This window comes from Microcaecilia unicolor, chromosome 3 (assembly GCF_901765095.1).
Source record: "Microcaecilia unicolor chromosome 3, aMicUni1.1, whole genome shotgun sequence".
NCBI lineage: Eukaryota > Metazoa > Chordata > Amphibia > Gymnophiona > Siphonopidae > Microcaecilia > Microcaecilia unicolor.
In genome coordinates this window covers 309,080,921-309,098,018 of record NC_044033.1, presented here as the reverse complement: position 1 = coordinate 309,098,018, position 17,098 = coordinate 309,080,921, and the positions used below count along the sequence as shown (strand labels likewise).

Genomic DNA, 17,098 nt, shown 5'->3' with positions numbered 1-17,098 from the left:
ATAGGGTCAAGTGTGAGAGGATTGTGCCTGAACGCATCCTCTCGCACTTGTTTGACAGGTCTAGGCTGTCAAAAGCTCAGATATATATATGAGTTTCTCCCTTATATGATGTGAAGCCCCGCCCAGCGCATCCCAGGATGCACTGAGCAGGGCTGGGAGCCGCCATTTTCAAGGAGGCTCTGCTAGAAGAGGAAGGACTGTACTGTGGGACCACCAGACCCCAAACAGCATGGCCCTGGTGGCCTAGTGCCCCCACCAAACCCCCATCCCAAGCCAACGACATGGAGGCTGGAAATCTGGCAGACTTCCAGTCCTCCCAACCCCTCTGACAAAAGTTCATGGGGGGACTGGAGATCCAATGGGTCTCCAGCCCCCCCCCTTAACCCCTTAGCATCCCACCAAAAAAGCCCTGGTGGCCAAGTGGGCTGCAAATCAAACTCCCCAAACCTTGTGGTCTAGAGGCCCTCTTCCCGCCCCCTTGTACCTTTGTTGGAGGAGGGAGGTACAGTCCTTCCTCTTCTAGCAGAGCCTCCTTGAAAATGGCGGCTCCCAGCCCTGCTCAGTGCATCCTGGGATACGCTGGGCGGGGCTTCACATCATTTAAGGGAGAAACTCATATATATATATATATATATACATATGGTATGAAGCATCGACCAGCACATCCCAGGATGCAGTGAGCTGGGCTGGGAGCCGCCATTTTCAAGGCGCGCTGCTGGAAGAGGAGGGAGTGTACCTCCCACCTCCAACTAAGGTACGAGAGGTCAGGGAAGAGGGCCGCTAGATCACCAGGTTTGGGGGGTTTGATTTGTGGTCCACTGGGCCACCAGGGCTTTTTGGGGGGGGGATGCTAGGGGGGGCTGAAGACCCACCGGATTAGCATGGGAGCCTTTACCGCCATCTCAATGGGTGGCAGTAAGTGCTCACCCACCCCCACCCCCCGCAATCTTTTTTCAGCTTTTTTACCCACTCTGTAATAGTACTCCAGGATGGAGCATCCAAACAAGGTGCGATGGGTCTTGTGGTCTTAGATACAGGACTCACAGACTTGTTTATATATATATCTTTCATTTGGTCCAATATAAGACATCACAGACTACGAAGAGTCTAATTTTTTCCAGGAGTGACAGCTGCTAGAACCACGCATCACAAGATTCCTAATTCATACAGCAGTGGTACAGTTGGACAGCTGCAAAGTGTCTAAATGAGAAATGGCAAAGAGATCAAGAAGAGAAGAGTTCACACATGAACCAGCAGCAACACTTGAGTAAGGAACAGAGCTATGCTAAAGACAGACAGAAATGGTGAAGAAGAGATAAAAGGAAGAAGTGGTTGAAGGTAAGTTATAAAGGCCAGGATGACAGAGGGAAAAAGGCAGGAAGTTGGTTTTGGAGAACCGTGGTACACATGGAGGGCATTTTCAATAAGACGTCTAAGTCGGGCTTTGACTTTTTTGTGCTAAACGTCCCAAATCCGAATAGAAAATATGGTCACTTTCAAAATAGCAAAACTTCTATTTTTCCTTTTCGAAAATGGCCACATGCAAGATGTTTTCATGTTCTGTGTGTTTATCTTTTTGGGCCATTTTCTGGAACAAAAAAGTCCAAGTGAAAAACGTAGAAAATCAAGCCATTGGAATGTAGGAGAAGCCAGCATTCTTAATACGCTGGCCACACAAACAACCCAGGAGAGCAATGGGGCACCCTAGGGGATATTGCAGTGGACTTCATATAAAAGCTCCTAGGTACACACCTCACCATTACCCCCCATAAACTGTATGCTGAGCCCTTCAAAACCCACCAAAAACCTACTATACCCAACTGTACCCCACTACAATAGCCCTTATAGGTGAAGGGGTCACCTATATGTGGGTACAGTAATTTTGAGGAGAGTATGGGAGGGTTCACATTTTCCACCACAAGTGTAACTGGTAGAGTGGGATATGGGCCTGGGTCCTCCTCTCTATAGTACATTTCACTGACCACTACACTACTGCTTGCTGCTCTAATAGACCTGGCTATAACATCTGAAGCTGTCATAGAGGCTGGTAACTAATATTTTTAATCACATCTTTGGGGAGTGGGAGGGGGTCAGGACCATTGAGGGATTAAGGGGGGATCATCCCTGATTCCCTCCAGTGGTTATCTGGTCATTTAGGGCACATTTTTGTGCCTTATTCGTTCTAAAAACAGTTTTGGTCCTAGACACTTTTGTTTTGTTCTATTATGGCTGTAAAACATCCAAGTGTTAGGAACGCCCTAAGCCCACCCCCTACATTCCCCTTGTGATTTGGATGCACTGAAGATGAATTGCATAGATAAACGTCTGCAAAATAAGTTTCGAAAATACTAGTTTGGACGTTTTGAGAAGGAATTTGTCCAAATGCTGCTTTATGACACTTTTTAGATGTTTTTCTCTTTCGAAAATGAGCTCCCAAGGGTTCAGAAGGAGGAAAGGCAGAAGGGAGGGGGAGACAAAGCAGAAGAACCATAGGGAATATATAGGGAAAAAAGGGAATAAATACATAATAATAAATGTGCAACAAACATGGTGAGAAGCGGTTTTGCAAATAGTTTGCCCAAAAATGCGCCTGTTCCCACAATTGTTTTCCACCACAGCATTTCTGAGGAAATTTGTAATGAAACAGGCTTGTGGATTTTCAGCTTTCACGGAATATTCTTGATCTGAGAAATTGTATACTCTTTGCTTAATAAGCGGACGGTATAGGATGAAGAACAAATAATTGCCTAGCTTCATTACATTACAGTAGCCATTTCTATTCAACATTAGCCATAAAGTTCAATGCAGCTTACAGATCAATAAAAAAAAAATTACACAACAAGAGATATAGCAGAACACAAACACTTCATCCAGGAATAATATAATCTCATTATTACTTAAGAAGTCAGGAACTTTCGGAATAGAAAAGTACTTAAAGCCCTAGGAAATAGGCCCTAGAACGGCAAGGACCTGACTTCTACCGGTAGAATATTTCACCAATGAGATGCCAAGTAAGAAAAACTAGCTGAACGAAAAGCTTTAAAAATAACTAGGAAAAAGAAAGAATTAGAAAATTCCTGGATTGAAAATCAGTATTCCTGTCAGACAAGTTGATAAAGCCCCTGTATGCATCTAGGTACAATTCCATATATTATTTGAAAAATGAGTGTGCATAACAAACTTAAAATATGCATATTTTTGATACTGTTTTACGGTGGTTCTATTGTTAGGTTTCAATTTACTGTTTTCAAGTTTACCTCATTTATTGTATTTAGTTTATTCTTGGTTATTTTACTATTGTTATGCTGTTAACAAAATTGTAAGTTTCATGTTAAACTGTACCTGCTGTGCACCGCCTTGGGTGATTCTCTTTCATAATGGCGGTTAATAAATCCCAATAAATAAATAAGCAATGATCATGCCTCTACAGGTAACCAATGCAGCCTCTCTAGCAATGGCGAGGCTCTTTCAAACTTTGATATTCTGCATATCAAATGGGCGGCAGTATTCTGTACCATCTGAAGTTTAGACAACAATGATTTTTTACATCCAATGATGAAGACAGAGCCACATAGAATTCTAACTGACCAGGCAGCAGTAATGGAGGAAATGAGGAAGGGGTCACTTTGAATGATTCTCTGTTCTTGTCATATTTAAGCAGGCTTGCAATAGACACAGTGGAGGAGTAAGGAAGGGAGACGAGCAGAGATTGAGAGTCTGAGACATTACCGTACGTAAGTACTGATGGGCTTCCATGTGGTGATGTGTGCTGATGGTTTATAGACATTCCATGCTCGCATTAGATCTTATCATTGCTGGCAGCTTGCGTCAGTACATAGGCAGTTCCAAGACTGGAATCATGATGGCTGAAATTGTCTAAGAATATGCCAGTCCTCTGAGTATAATAAAGCAAACGTTCTGCTGTTTACCAGCCTTGGCTCATGTCCCACAGTGCAGCCTCTGCTCCTGAAGCCAAAGCCACACCCTGTACTCCAACATAAATACCATCCATCTTCAAAGAAGCTACACAGGGCCTTTTAGCTCAGTCTTTAGTATTCTTTTTTCCAACTTAACAAAAGTTGGAAAAAATTATACAAAAGTGGTCAAGAAGTGTCTGCCTCTGTATCTGAGGGCAAAAGAATTCTTTGAAAATTTAACAGAATGGGATGAAACTTGGCACATAGGAAAAAAATAGCAAAAGGACACAACTAAATTCAAAAAATGGGTTTATGCTGTCTGTTAAGATGTTTTAATGTGCATTATGCTGACATTGTAAGTAGCATGCTATACTTTAATGTGAATTGTTATTTTAATAATTTTATTGCTCTATTACCTTTGTCTGGTTATTCTTCTGTACACTGCCTTGGGTGAATTTCTTCAAAAGGTTAGTAAGCAAATGCTAATAAATAAATAAATTTTCCTCGCTGCCTCACAAACTGCTCCAACCCCAACAACTACCTCGCCACTCTGCAAACTGTTCCCTCCCCCGAGAACTACCACACTGCAACTGCCTCACCCACCCACTAAATGTCCCCATCCCAAAAAAAGTAGCCCTCAGCAATTGCCCCATCACCCTGTAAAACTTTTCCACCCCGTAAGCTACCCCATCTCAAAACTACCCCTACTACCCTAACACCCACAAATTGTTCTCAAACCCCAAAAAACTGTTCCCCACAACTGCCCCATTACCCTGCAAACTGCCCCACCCCCCAAAAACTACCCCCTGCAACTGCTCCACCAACCCGCTATTTGCCTCACCCACAAAACTATCCTGCAGCAACTGCCCCATCTCCCAGAAAACTGCCCTATTACCAACCACTACCCCCTTATCTGCTTCACCACCCAGCAAACAGCCCAACCCTAAAAACTACCCCCTTATAAATACCCCTCCTGCAACTGCCCTACCACTCTGCAAACAACTACCCCACAACTGCCTCAGCCCTCAAAACTACAACCCCACAACTGCCCCACTACCCTGAAAACTGGTTTCTGGTTTCAATCACCTATTATCCCAAGAGCACAGTACATTCTTACATCACTTACTCCAATGGGATCTCACTCTATCAGGACCCTCACCACATTTTCTGTCTTCTTCAGGCTCCTTTCCTTCCCCAGACACTCATTCACCCTCTTCCCCCTTCCTAGACATTTACAGACTATCTCTTCCCTTTCTGTCCTCCCCCACTCCCCACCTTCTACCACCAATTAACACTTTACTTCTTCTGTCTGTCTTCTCCACTTACTCATGATGGGCTTCCTTCCTCCCCTCTGCAGACACTCCTTTACACTCCCTAACGCATGCTCACTGTGTCACTGTCTTCTCATTCTCTGTTTCCCCCTCTCTTCTCTTCATTTTCTGTTTTTCCCTCTCTCACAGTCTGTCTTTATTTCCTTTCCCAGTTCTACCCTATGCATTTCCTTTCATGCCACCCTACTAACAAATCTCCCATTCCTCTCCCCCTTCTCTGCTCCCATCCCTGGACCTCTCTTTTCCTTCTCTCACTTTTTTTCTGTTCTCTCTCTTTTTCACCATTCTTTTTCTCCCTCCCCAGCCTCTCTATCTTCCTCCTCCATATCCTCTCTCTCTCTCTTCCTTTTTCCTTCTCCATTCTATTTTCCCATCTGTTCTCTCTTCCCCCCTTTTTCTTCCCCTGTCCTTTATCTCCCTCAGTCAGATCCTTTCTCCCCTCCCCCTTCCATCCCATTAGAATAGCACATCCCAAACAGCATACTCCAGCAGAAGCATAGGTGTGCTGCAAAATATTTCTGGGAGTTAGAACCATTGATAGGTGGAAATATTGGGGCAAACTGCTGCCTAAACGTCTTCTGTTCCTCCTTACAAAACTCATACTCAAGAAACACAGATCTAGAGATTCTAATCAGGGTTTATTCTAGAAGGGAGCACTGATACAGAACTATTCACCACTAGAATTACATTGTTCAGGGAGTGCATTCTGTGATGGGGCACTGTTTTTGTGTGAGAGAGGGAAGCCTGCAGTCTGTTGTTTGTGCTATAATGGGGCTGCGTGTGAGAGAGGGAATGCGATGCTACTGCAAAGTCCATATGACCTGACCTATCCAGGTTATGGGCGTGAAACATTAAAAATCAAAGACCAATGGAGACAATTGGCAGTTAGGGAAAACATCAACAGTTTCCTTCCTTTTCCACCAGCTTCCTGTAAAGTCCCAGGGGATGGAGATGCTTAAGAAAACTGACTCTGGTGCAGCTCCTCTATGTGACTTAGACACAACGGAGAACTGCCTTGTGACAAACATCCTTCCCCTGTACAGTTCATTACTGGACGGAAACAGCAATAACTCTTCCAGCAGCACTTGCCTGCAATCAATGTGTGTGCAATGTACATATGGGCCGTTATGGCCGGTGGGGTAGAGCCTGCTTTAGATGTGTGTGTGTCAGTATGATAGCATACAGCACAGGTCCTGATGTATTAACACCACCAGAAGAATGATAACGGTATAAGACATTAACATAATGTCTTAGGCAGTGTGTTTTTTTCTAGCAAAAAAGGTGCCAGTACTCAAATGCCAGGGCACCCTTCAGGAGTGGGGTGATTACTGAGGGATCCATCCCACAATAGCCAGGCCCCCTGCAACTAGTCACAGAATCTATGACAAGGCAGAATTGGTGTGTAGAGCCTGAGCTCTTCCATTAAAACTTGGAGACCATGGGTCAATTTTAGCAAACAATGGAAAAGGTGCCGGTACTCAGTACCCCCTAAGAACCCCCACAAAAATAGCCCTGGTTTTAGGGTAAATAGGCACAAACATATTCATAGTATATATGGTCAGTCTCTTTGTTCGGTGGGAAAATGTGGGATACAAATGCTACAAATGATATCATCCAAACACAGAAAGAAGGTTGTTCTCTCCTTGCTCTCCTCACTGACAGGATTTAGGAGTACCCAGTCCATCAAAGCTGGAAAACCATTTAATTTCAGCTAAATAATCCAGGCGTCATAGAGCTGTGTATGGTATGCACTGCTGGTCTGGTCTGGTTCATTATTCAAGGTTTGATCATCTCTTGACATCTGCTTGTGCTTCTCCTCTTTTCCTGGCAACCATAAGAGGGAAGGCCAAAATCTACCAATTTACCAGTGCCATCCACTCCCATAAATGACATTCATCATCTTCAATACCTGTGTCAAATATCAGTCTCTCTTGGATATTCTCCTCCCATCATATTCCTCCTCAAGCACCGTGCCCACCTTTTTCATATAGGGTTGTCTCCATAGTTCATTTTGTGAGGACCAGACTCCTTAGCTAGTTTTTTGAGGCATCAAAATGATGGTGGGGTGAAAGAGGTTATTATACCAAAAGAACATCTTTCAAAAAATGGGGAAAAAATCCAAATGAAGAGAACACGAAACAACAGAAGCATTGGCAAGTTAGAAGCAGAGCATTAATAAGAAAGGTAAAAAGAGAATTTGATAAGGCAAAAACATAATAAAAGTTTTTTTGGGTACATATGAAGCAAGAAGGCTGTGAGGAAGTCAATCGGACAATAAAATGATCAAGCATCACTCAGAGAGACTGAACATCTGTGCCAGAAATGGTATTTAATAGTGAAGATTCACAGGAACTGAAAGAAAAAAACCCCTCTGTGACCCTGGAAGATATAAAATGGTAATGTACAAAAAGTGGGAGTACGACCAAGGAAACCAGACACTGGAAGACGTACTTAAATAAAAATTTATTAAAGATTTGAAGACTCAATGAGTCTGCCCAGGAAGGTTGGGGCTGTGTCTGCCATACTGCACAGGTTACTTTTTCCATGCTTGTGTTGTTGGGGTTGTATCTGCTGTACAATGCAGGTTACTTTCTCTGTCTGTGTGTTGTTGGGGTTGTGCCTGCTGTGCAGGGCAGGTTGCTTTCCTCATGCTTTCTTAGAAGTGGAAAATTCATTTTATAGTAGAAGTGCTCTATACTTGGTTATATCCTCTTGTCTTTTAGAGATCCCCTGTGTATATCCCACTCATGTTTGAATTCCTGCACCATTTTTGTTTCCACCACTTCTTTTTGTTTTCTAATGTTGCTTTTGACTGTGCCTCCCTGTAGCTTTGTATCAAGTCCTCTAGTGCTAAAGCTTCTCCTCATTTGGAAAAGTCTTGTCTGTTCTGTAATTCCTTGCAAGTATGTAAAGATCTGTAACATATCTCCTCCGTCCCTCCTCTCCTCCAGGGTATACATATTTAAGAACTCCAATCTCTTCTCATAAGAACATAAGAATAGCCATATTGGGTCAGCCCAATGGTCTATCTAGCCCAGTATCCTGTTTCCAGCAGTGGCCAAACCAGGTCACAAGTACCTGGCAGAAACCCAAACAGTAGCAACATTCCATGCTACCAATCCCGGGAAAAGCAGTGGCTTCCCCCATGTCCATCTCAATAACAGACTATGAACTCTTCCTCCAGGAACCTGTCCAAACCTTTTTTTAACCCAGATATGTTAACTGCCGTTACATCCTCCAGCAGCGAGTTCCATTCATCTTCTGTTGGAGACCTCCTACCATGTTGGTCACTGTCCTCTGTACTGACTCCAGTCTATTTAGGGGGAAATTCTTTAAATGGGTACATCAGTGGCAGCCTATTCTATAATGGCATCTGGGCACTCAGTTCCATTACAGAATACTAGCATAACCCAACATCAGCATACCTACATGTATGCGACTGGAGTTACATCAGCCATAGACCTTGCCTCCTTGAGATCCCTCAGACACTAATCATCCCAAGGTCCCTCTCCTTGTCTATGCTCATCAGCCTCTCCCTTCTTATCCCATATAGTTCCTTTGGGTAAGATATTGCTAACAAAAAACGTTGAACAGAATCAGACCTAGAACTGACCCTTGAGGCACTCCACTACTCAACTTCCTTTTTTCTGAATGGAAGCCATTTGCAACTACCCTCTGTTGCCTGTCAATCAATTAATTTTTTATCCAGTTAACCACACTGGGACTCATCCCCAGGCTGGTCTGTGTTTACAAGCTTCCTATGAAAAACTGTATCAAAGGCTTTGCTGAAATCCAAGTACACCACATCCAGTACATACCTTTTATCTAGTTCTCTGGTCACCCAGTCAAATTAATCAATCAGATTAATTTGACACTATTGTCTCTGGTAAAAGAATGTTGCTTTGGATCTTGCAACCCACTGACTTTTCCTTCGGCTAAATCTCCATTACTTTTCCCACCACTGAGGTGAGGTTAGCGGTCTATAGTTTCCCACCTCTTTGTTACCACTTTTGTGATGAGGAACAGCATTCGCCTTTCTCCAGTCATTTGGAATCTCTCCTGTCTCCAGGGATCTGTTAAACATATCCTTCAGGGGACCCACCAGAATTGAGCTTAATTAACATCCTAGAATGTATTTCATCTGGTCCCACGGCTTTGTCTACTTTCAGCCTTGCAAGTTCTTCATAGACATTCTCTTCCAAGTATGATTCTGTATCTACTCCATCTACTTTTGCAAGTTCTCCATGGCCTGTCTTTATGTCTTTCATTTCTGAACACTGAACAGAAGGGGGTTTTTGTTAGCATTATCTGTTTTTTCCTTGTCATTCTCCACATATCGCTCTTCAGCATTTTCACTAATAGCCTTCCTTCTTTCCTGAAGAACAATATCAAAAAAGAGGATTCAACGTAGATAACAGGATGTGTAAGGGACTTTATTATCTTATAGATGCAAAATGCCCAACATGGCCATGTTTTGAAAGTTCTTCATCAGGGGTGTAACAAATCTGAGCTCATGTATAGAACCTAGGTATCAGTATTTAAACAGGCAGACTAAATCTGTCAATAGGAGTGTATGTTCTCAAAAGACACTCTTCTATACTATATAAAACAGCTAACCTTTGGTCAAGGCTAAGCAAAACTGCATCAAACAACAAGGGATCTGATCTGTCTTCACCCATCATCACTATAAATGATCTTACCACGCACAAAAGATTGTACTCCTAAGTACATAAGTACTTAAGCACTGCCACGCTGGGAAAAGACCAAAGGTCCATCAAGCCCAGCACTCCGTCTCTGACAGCGGCCAATCCAGGCCCCAAGAACTTGGCAAAATCCCAAAATTTAATAACGATCAATGGACATTTCCTTCGGGAATCTGTCCAGACCCCCTTTAAACTCAGCAAGACCAGCTGCCGTCACTACCTTCTCTGGCAATGAGTTCCAGAGTCTAACCACGCGCTGAGTAAAGAAAATCTTTCTCCAATGTGTTTTAAACCTACCACATTCTAATTTCATCTTGTGTCCCCTAGTTCTATTATTGTTAGAAAGCGTAAACAAACACTTCACATCTGTCCGCTCTACCCCACTCAAACTTTTGTAGACCTCTATCATATCACCCTCAGCCGCCTTTTCTCCAGGCTAAAGAATCCTAGCCTTCTTAACCTCGCCTCATAAGGTAGTCGTCCCATCCCTTTTATCATTTTCGTCACCCTTCTCTGCCCTTGTAATGATTTAGCTCTCACATCAAGAAGATTATAGTACCTAATCAAAACATCCCAATCCACTAAATCAATAGCTGCCAAAAGATCTAAAATAATTAGCAAAACCAGAGTCTTTCTATCCCTAAACCTTAAGATCTCATCGTGTACTGTTGGAAAGGCTGATTCTATCTCATGGTTAGGCCACATCCCTAAATGGGCTTGATGGAAAATACCATTCTCTTCCACATGAATAGTAGACAACTCTGTGGATGCCAACCCTGAATAGTGAGCAAGTGTCTTCATGGAGTGGCCTAGTGGTTAGAGTACCAGTCTTGCAATCCAGAGGTGGCTGGTTCAAATCCCAGTGGTCCTCCTTGTGATCTTGGGCAAGTCACTTAACTCTATTACCTCAGATACAAACGTAGATTGTGAGCTCTCCTGGGACAGAGGAATATCCAGTGTACCTGAATATAACTCACCTTGCGCTACTACTGAAAAAGGTGTGAGCAAAATCTAAATAAATAAATAAAATTATGACCAGTAAGGAGTAATTTGTACTGTGTTTGGCACCCCCAGACATTTGGAAATGTTGGCACTTATGTCCACCAATGGTTTTAACCCCCCCTAGCTCTTTCCAATATTTTAGCCCAATAATGTAAATCTGAAATTGGTCTATAGCTGGAGCATGCCACAGGGTCCAAGTTCATCTTCTTTAGTATTGGGGTGTACAGTTTAACTGTTCTGGAAACACTACTTGCTCAAAGATTGTTGCAAAATCTTATAAATCATCTCTACTGCCTCCCCCGATAAAGCCTTTTAAAAAAAAACCCAAGGGGGTCAATATTCAGCTGTTGGCAGCGTTATTCCTGGATATTCAAATCCAGGACCTATGCAGGTTTCAGCTTTGAATATCTGGTTATTTTTAAGCCAGCTAACACATAACCGTTTGTCAATATTCAGCACTTATTGGCCGGGTGCTGACTTTGCACCCGGAATGCCGCCTTGTGTTTGGCGCTAACTGCAATATTCAGCAGCACTTAGCCGGTTAAGTCCCGCCAGGGTCAGACTGACCATTGGGACAATAGAGCAGTGTCTGAGGGCCCACAGCAGTAGGGGGCCCACTGTCCCTTAGCCTCCATTTATTTTACTCACTTTTGATAGGTGTTAGGATTGCCCGGGGGCCCAGATCACTGTCAGTCTGCCCCTGAGTGCCGCTGAATATTAGCGGCAAGCCCCCACCAAGTGATTTAACCGCTCAGTGGCCGGCTACATTACTTTGAGCTACTACATGGCTCATACGGTAATTTCATTTTTGGCGTGCGTCCGATACACGCGTGCAAAAAATAATTTTTATTTTCCGACACACATATTGGGCGCACACCAAGTGGCATTTGACGCTGTCTTTACTGTTATGTGTGAGACTTTACCGCTAGGTCAATGGCTGGCGGTAAGGTCTTAGACCCAAAATGGATGCTCAGCAATTTTCATTTTGTCACATGTCCATTTTCGGGAAAAAAATTTTAAAAGGCATTTTTTACAGGTGCGCTGAAAAATGATTCTGCGCGCGCCCAAAACACGCATCGACACTACCGAAGGCCATTTTTCAGCGCGCTTTTGTAAAAGGGTCCCCTGCTTGGTAGGCAGCCCAATTACTCCTATGTGCAGGATCAACTCCAGAACCAAAGATGGCGCCGGACTATCATAGCTCTGTGTCCTGTTCCAACCAGATACCAAAGTTTTCAAAAGAGACAAGGTACTGTTCTGCCTTGGCTCCGTGCTCTCAAACCATTTCTTCATTCACCTGCATTTCACATCTCTTCAAACAGCAATTCATCCTAAGATTCCTCAGGTTCTCAATAGCTGTCCAATAGCAACATCTGCTATGCTGCTTCTAAATCCACTCCCAGTACAAATTCTAGAGCAGTGATTTCCAAACCTGTCCTGGAGGAACCTCAGTCAGGCAGGTTTTCAGGGTATCTAAATGAATATTCATGAGATCAGTTTGCATACATTGGCTCCTTGGTATGCCACTCTATCTCATGAGTATTCATTGTAAATATTCTGAAAACCTGACTGGCTGCAGTAACCCCAGGACAGGTTTAGTAATCACTACAGTGGTGTATCCATTCAAGGTGTGTGTGTTACATACACACTCCCTGTCAGTTCCTCCCTTCTCCCACTACATCTAGTCCTTCCCTTCCCAGCCCCGCAAAGCTCTCGCAATTCCCTCCCTACCCCCACTCCCCTCCCCGCCATGCCTTAAAATCACCTCCAATCTTTGCCCGGCCTGCAGCAACAGCAATCATAGGCAGACTGCATGGGGGCTTTCTCTCTGAACTGTCCCACCCCTTCTGATGCAACTTCCTGTTTTCTGAAGGGGCGAGACTGTTCAGAAAGAAAGCCCCCTTGCAGAGTGCAGGCAGCCTACAGTTCTACTGCTGCTAGTGCTGCTCGGGCGAAGACTGGAGGTGATATTAAGATATGGGTAGAGGAGCTGGGGAGAAAGGGAATTGTGAGAGCTTTGAGGGGAAGGGAAGGGAGAGATGCAGTGGAAGGACGAAGGGAGGGAAATGCAGCGTGAGACGGGAGGGAAATGCAGCGTGAGACTCACCCCCCTGTTGAAAATTCCTGGCTATACCAGTAGAGGAGTAGCCTAGTGGTTAGTGCAGTGGACTTTGATCCTGGGGAACTGGGTTCAATTCCCACTGTAGCTCCTTGTGACCATGGGCAAGTCACTTAACCCTCCATTGCCCCAGGTACAAATATGTATCTGTATATACTATGTAAACCACTTTGAATGTAGTTACAAAAAACCACAGAAAGGCAGTATATCAAGCCATTCCATTTCCCTTAAATCTCTATGCTAGGGATTTGATAAGTGGATTTCTCTTTGAGCACCAGTTTCTAGGAGTGATCTTTCCTGTTTTTTGTCTGCGATCCTCAGTCCTACTGTCTCCCTAGGAATAGTGGGGGAATCCAGAAAACAATTTCAGATGCTGTTCATTCTCTTTTCTCTCAGTGTGTCCTGTTGATTAAAAACTGATCAGAGGGAAGAAAGCTATGGTATATGGCCCAGTAGACTACATCTGCATCTCTCTCTCTCTTGTCTCAGAGGTTGTTCAATTCATCTGTTAGTCGCTCTGAGAAAAATAAGGTTTCCTGCAAGATCAGATCCAAGAATCCTGCATGCCCATCTGCTTCTGCAGGAGCTCTGTGATGTCACTGGACCTTATTAAGGCTGCTGTGATACTGGTTCTTCCTAACACTGGGCATTGTAATCACAATAAGAACTATCCTTACCTGTTTCATGGTCTGGGCATAGTCCAGGTGGGAGACATTTTCTTGGAGCGGAGTCTGTAAGATTAAAAAAAAAAGACAAAACAGCAAAGGTTTTATTTGGGAAAGTCTAAAACTCCAAGGACATGCCCTTAATTTCCTGGGGGGGGGGGGGGGGGGGGGGGGGGGGGGGGGGAGTCCTTGGGACACACCAAGCCACTCAGGTTTTTGGGATACCCCCAATGAATATGCATGAGATAGATTTGCATACAATGGAGGCAGTACTTGCAAATTTACCTCATGCATATTAATTGTGAACACCTTGAAAACCAGATTGGCTTTGTGTATCCCGAGGATTGGGTTGAGAACTCCTGCTCTTTAGCATCATGAAGCCCAATTTTGTATAAGGTGTCTAGGTAGGACTAGGGACATCCAGATCGGGAAGTGCACAATTTTCTTTCTATTTTTTTCAAACAGTTCAGTGAATATGGAGCCTTTTGTAAAACACATGCAATGATGCAGGAAATCCACATGTAGACTGCAGCACTGCAGTAGAGAATGACACGGGAACAAAATTTGTCCCCGTCCCTGCCCTGTCTCTGTGGGTTCTGTCTCCATCCCCACCTCAAACACTTATGATTTTATGTTTACATTTTTCTATTAAAGTATAGAAAGGAACAATATGCTGTACAACTGTTGTATATAAATTACAAATAGAAAACAATAATAACTAGCAGCTATAATAACCCTCCCACCACCACCACCACCCTCTACCCTTCCAACCCCAACAATAGCTGACTTCTACTACCCAAGGAATTAATCCACCTTGTTAAATTGTCCAGGGGTACAAAATACAGCCCGTTCTGTATGCCCTAGAGGGGAGATTTTTAAAATTATCGACGAATAAGAAGTCATCAACAATCTCAGGATTCAGTCTAGCTCTCCTGTCTTCCACAGTCCATCCTGCAATAGAAAATGTCTTCTTAGATGATGTGCTGGTAGCAGGATGTACAGGATCCCCCATGCAAATTTTGCTAGCTGTGGCCAGCATGTTTGCTTGTTTTTCCAAAAACTAAAAATATTGTTTTCTGCATCAAACATAAATAACAGTCCCCATCCCCACCCCATCCCCGCAGTTACTGTGGATCCCTGTCCCCATGTCATTTTCTACACTGCAGCAGAAATGGTCATTTCAAAAAGGAACATATTGTCTAAAAAAGGAGCAGGACTTGGGATTTTGAACATATAAGTACTGGATTTTACAAAACTGGACATCCAGGAAGAGCAAATTAAGGAACCTGGCATAAAACCTCTTTTATTTGGTATGATTGTTTCTTTTTTAATACTGTATAACTTTTATTAGCAAATCGTCAACCTCATATCATTTATTCTTTCCAAAACCACAAAGCCCCAAATATAATGATAAAGCAAAAACTGCATACCACCCCTCCCAATCCCACTAAGCGATTCCCCTCCCCCTTCTCCAAGAAACAGCATGAAGCTTGAGGAATTATATGGTCATAAGATAATAGGGCTGGACTATGTATCACAACACCCAGAAGCTAAACAGCTAAGAAGCATCACTCTGGCTGCTATCCTGATTTCTCCAGCTGATACATATCCCAAGTTTTATGACCAGTCCAGAGTGTTGTCAGTTTAGTCATTTGGCAAATATAGTCCAACTTGCTTAGCACCAACTACATGGAAGGTGTGTCCGTTAGGAAGGTCACGAATGGCCCAATGGATCTCATCCGGGTCAATGGGTTTACACAGGGCCTCCAGATCAGCCAGAGAGATGGATGGCATCATCACTCTACCTAGATATTGACTAATATTGACTTCTGAAGGTGATATATCTCATTGATACAAACTGGTATAATATTGCTTAAATATATCTTGTATATGGTGGTATTTAAATGTGCACTTTCTTCTTGAATAGAATAAAATTATGACTCTCCAACATTTTTAGCTTAATAGCCAGAAGGCGACTAGCCTTATTCCCAAACTCAAAATGGACTTGTCTTACCCTCTGCAATTTTTCAGAGACCTCTAATAATTATCATTGAGATCTAATCTCAGTTTATGAAGGCACTCCTCTAAGGCTGGAGATCTAGGGCCTCTTCAATTGCTGGTCCAGTCTCTCAATTTGATCCCTGAGCTGCTTTTCCTTTGCTAAGTGATTTTTCCTGCATCACCACTTTAAGCCCTTCCCAGAGGGTCCCCAAGGAGGCCTCCGCAGTATCACTGAATTGAAGATATTCTATAATATCTTTCTCTAACTGGGTGACATTATCAGGATCTTGCATAATGGTGTCATCTAAACGCCAATAGCAAATGCCCCCTGGATTAGCAGTCAAAGATAAAGCCAATAGTGTAGGGGCATGATCAGACCATATTTGTGTTTCGGATTACAAACTCTATGTGGTACTGAAGAGTCCCTAAATCAATAGTGAATTCGAGAGTGGGAGTTATGCACCTGAGAGTAAAAAGTATAATCTCTGGTAGTTGGATGGAAACACCTCCATATATTACAAAGATTCCATATGTAAGAAAATTATGAAACTGTGCTCAATCTGTATAAGCATATTACACCACTTGGGAGAAATTATCTAAACTGGGCTGTAGTGTTAAATTAAAATCCTGACACAACAATAAACCACTTATGCTGAAGCAGAAAAGAGTTAAGCTTCTCAAAGAAGAGACCCTGTTCCTCATTATGGACATAGACATTAACCAGAGTAAACACCTCAGGGCCTAAAGAAACAATTAACAATATATATCTCCCCCCCCCCCCCCCTTTATCTATGATCACCTTTTTTGACCTGCCAAGGGTGTGAAGAAATTAGTGCAATTAAAACCCCCTTAGGCTTTCTTTGTAAATGGCAAGGTGCAAAATAAGAAGCAGAATATTTCCTTTGCTGATGTTCACATGAAGGGAAAAGGTGTGTTTCTTGAATAAAACAAACGTCTGCTCTCAGGTGTACCAATTCTTTATATAGGAGCTACCACTTTATTGGAAAGTTTGAGTCCTTGATGTTTAAGGACAGAAAAGTTAGAGAGCTCATCGGTATAACTGTAAAAGATAAATCGGTCCCATTATCCCAGTTTGCAGTACATTGACACCACCCTGCCCTTAAAAAAAGAAATGTTATACTATGCCTCATGCTGCTCCTTGGTATTCCCAATTAAACCCCATAATCACCCCCCCCCCCCCACAAGTCTTCACCCATGCGAGATGCCAGATTAAGGAAGTGCATCCCCATTGTAAAACTCCTAATTTTTATCAAATGTCAAAGAAACAAATATAAAACAGAGAATATATAAAAACTACTATGATGACATATTATACAGACATATTCAAGCCCTCATCTCA

The 17,098-nt window shown here is 43.1% G+C and overlaps 1 protein-coding gene across 1 annotated transcript in view; it reads right to left on the bottom strand.

The window, feature by feature from the left end:
• The window catches only part of RAPGEF3 (Rap guanine nucleotide exchange factor 3), a 270,982-nt gene that overhangs the window by 134,432 nt on the left and 119,452 nt on the right, over positions 1–17,098 (bottom strand). The window contains exon 2 of the mRNA XM_030198304.1: positions 13,750–13,803. Within this exon, the coding sequence (XP_030054164.1) occupies positions 13,750–13,803 (54 nt within the window). The remainder of the gene's footprint in view (positions 1–13,749; positions 13,804–17,098) is intronic.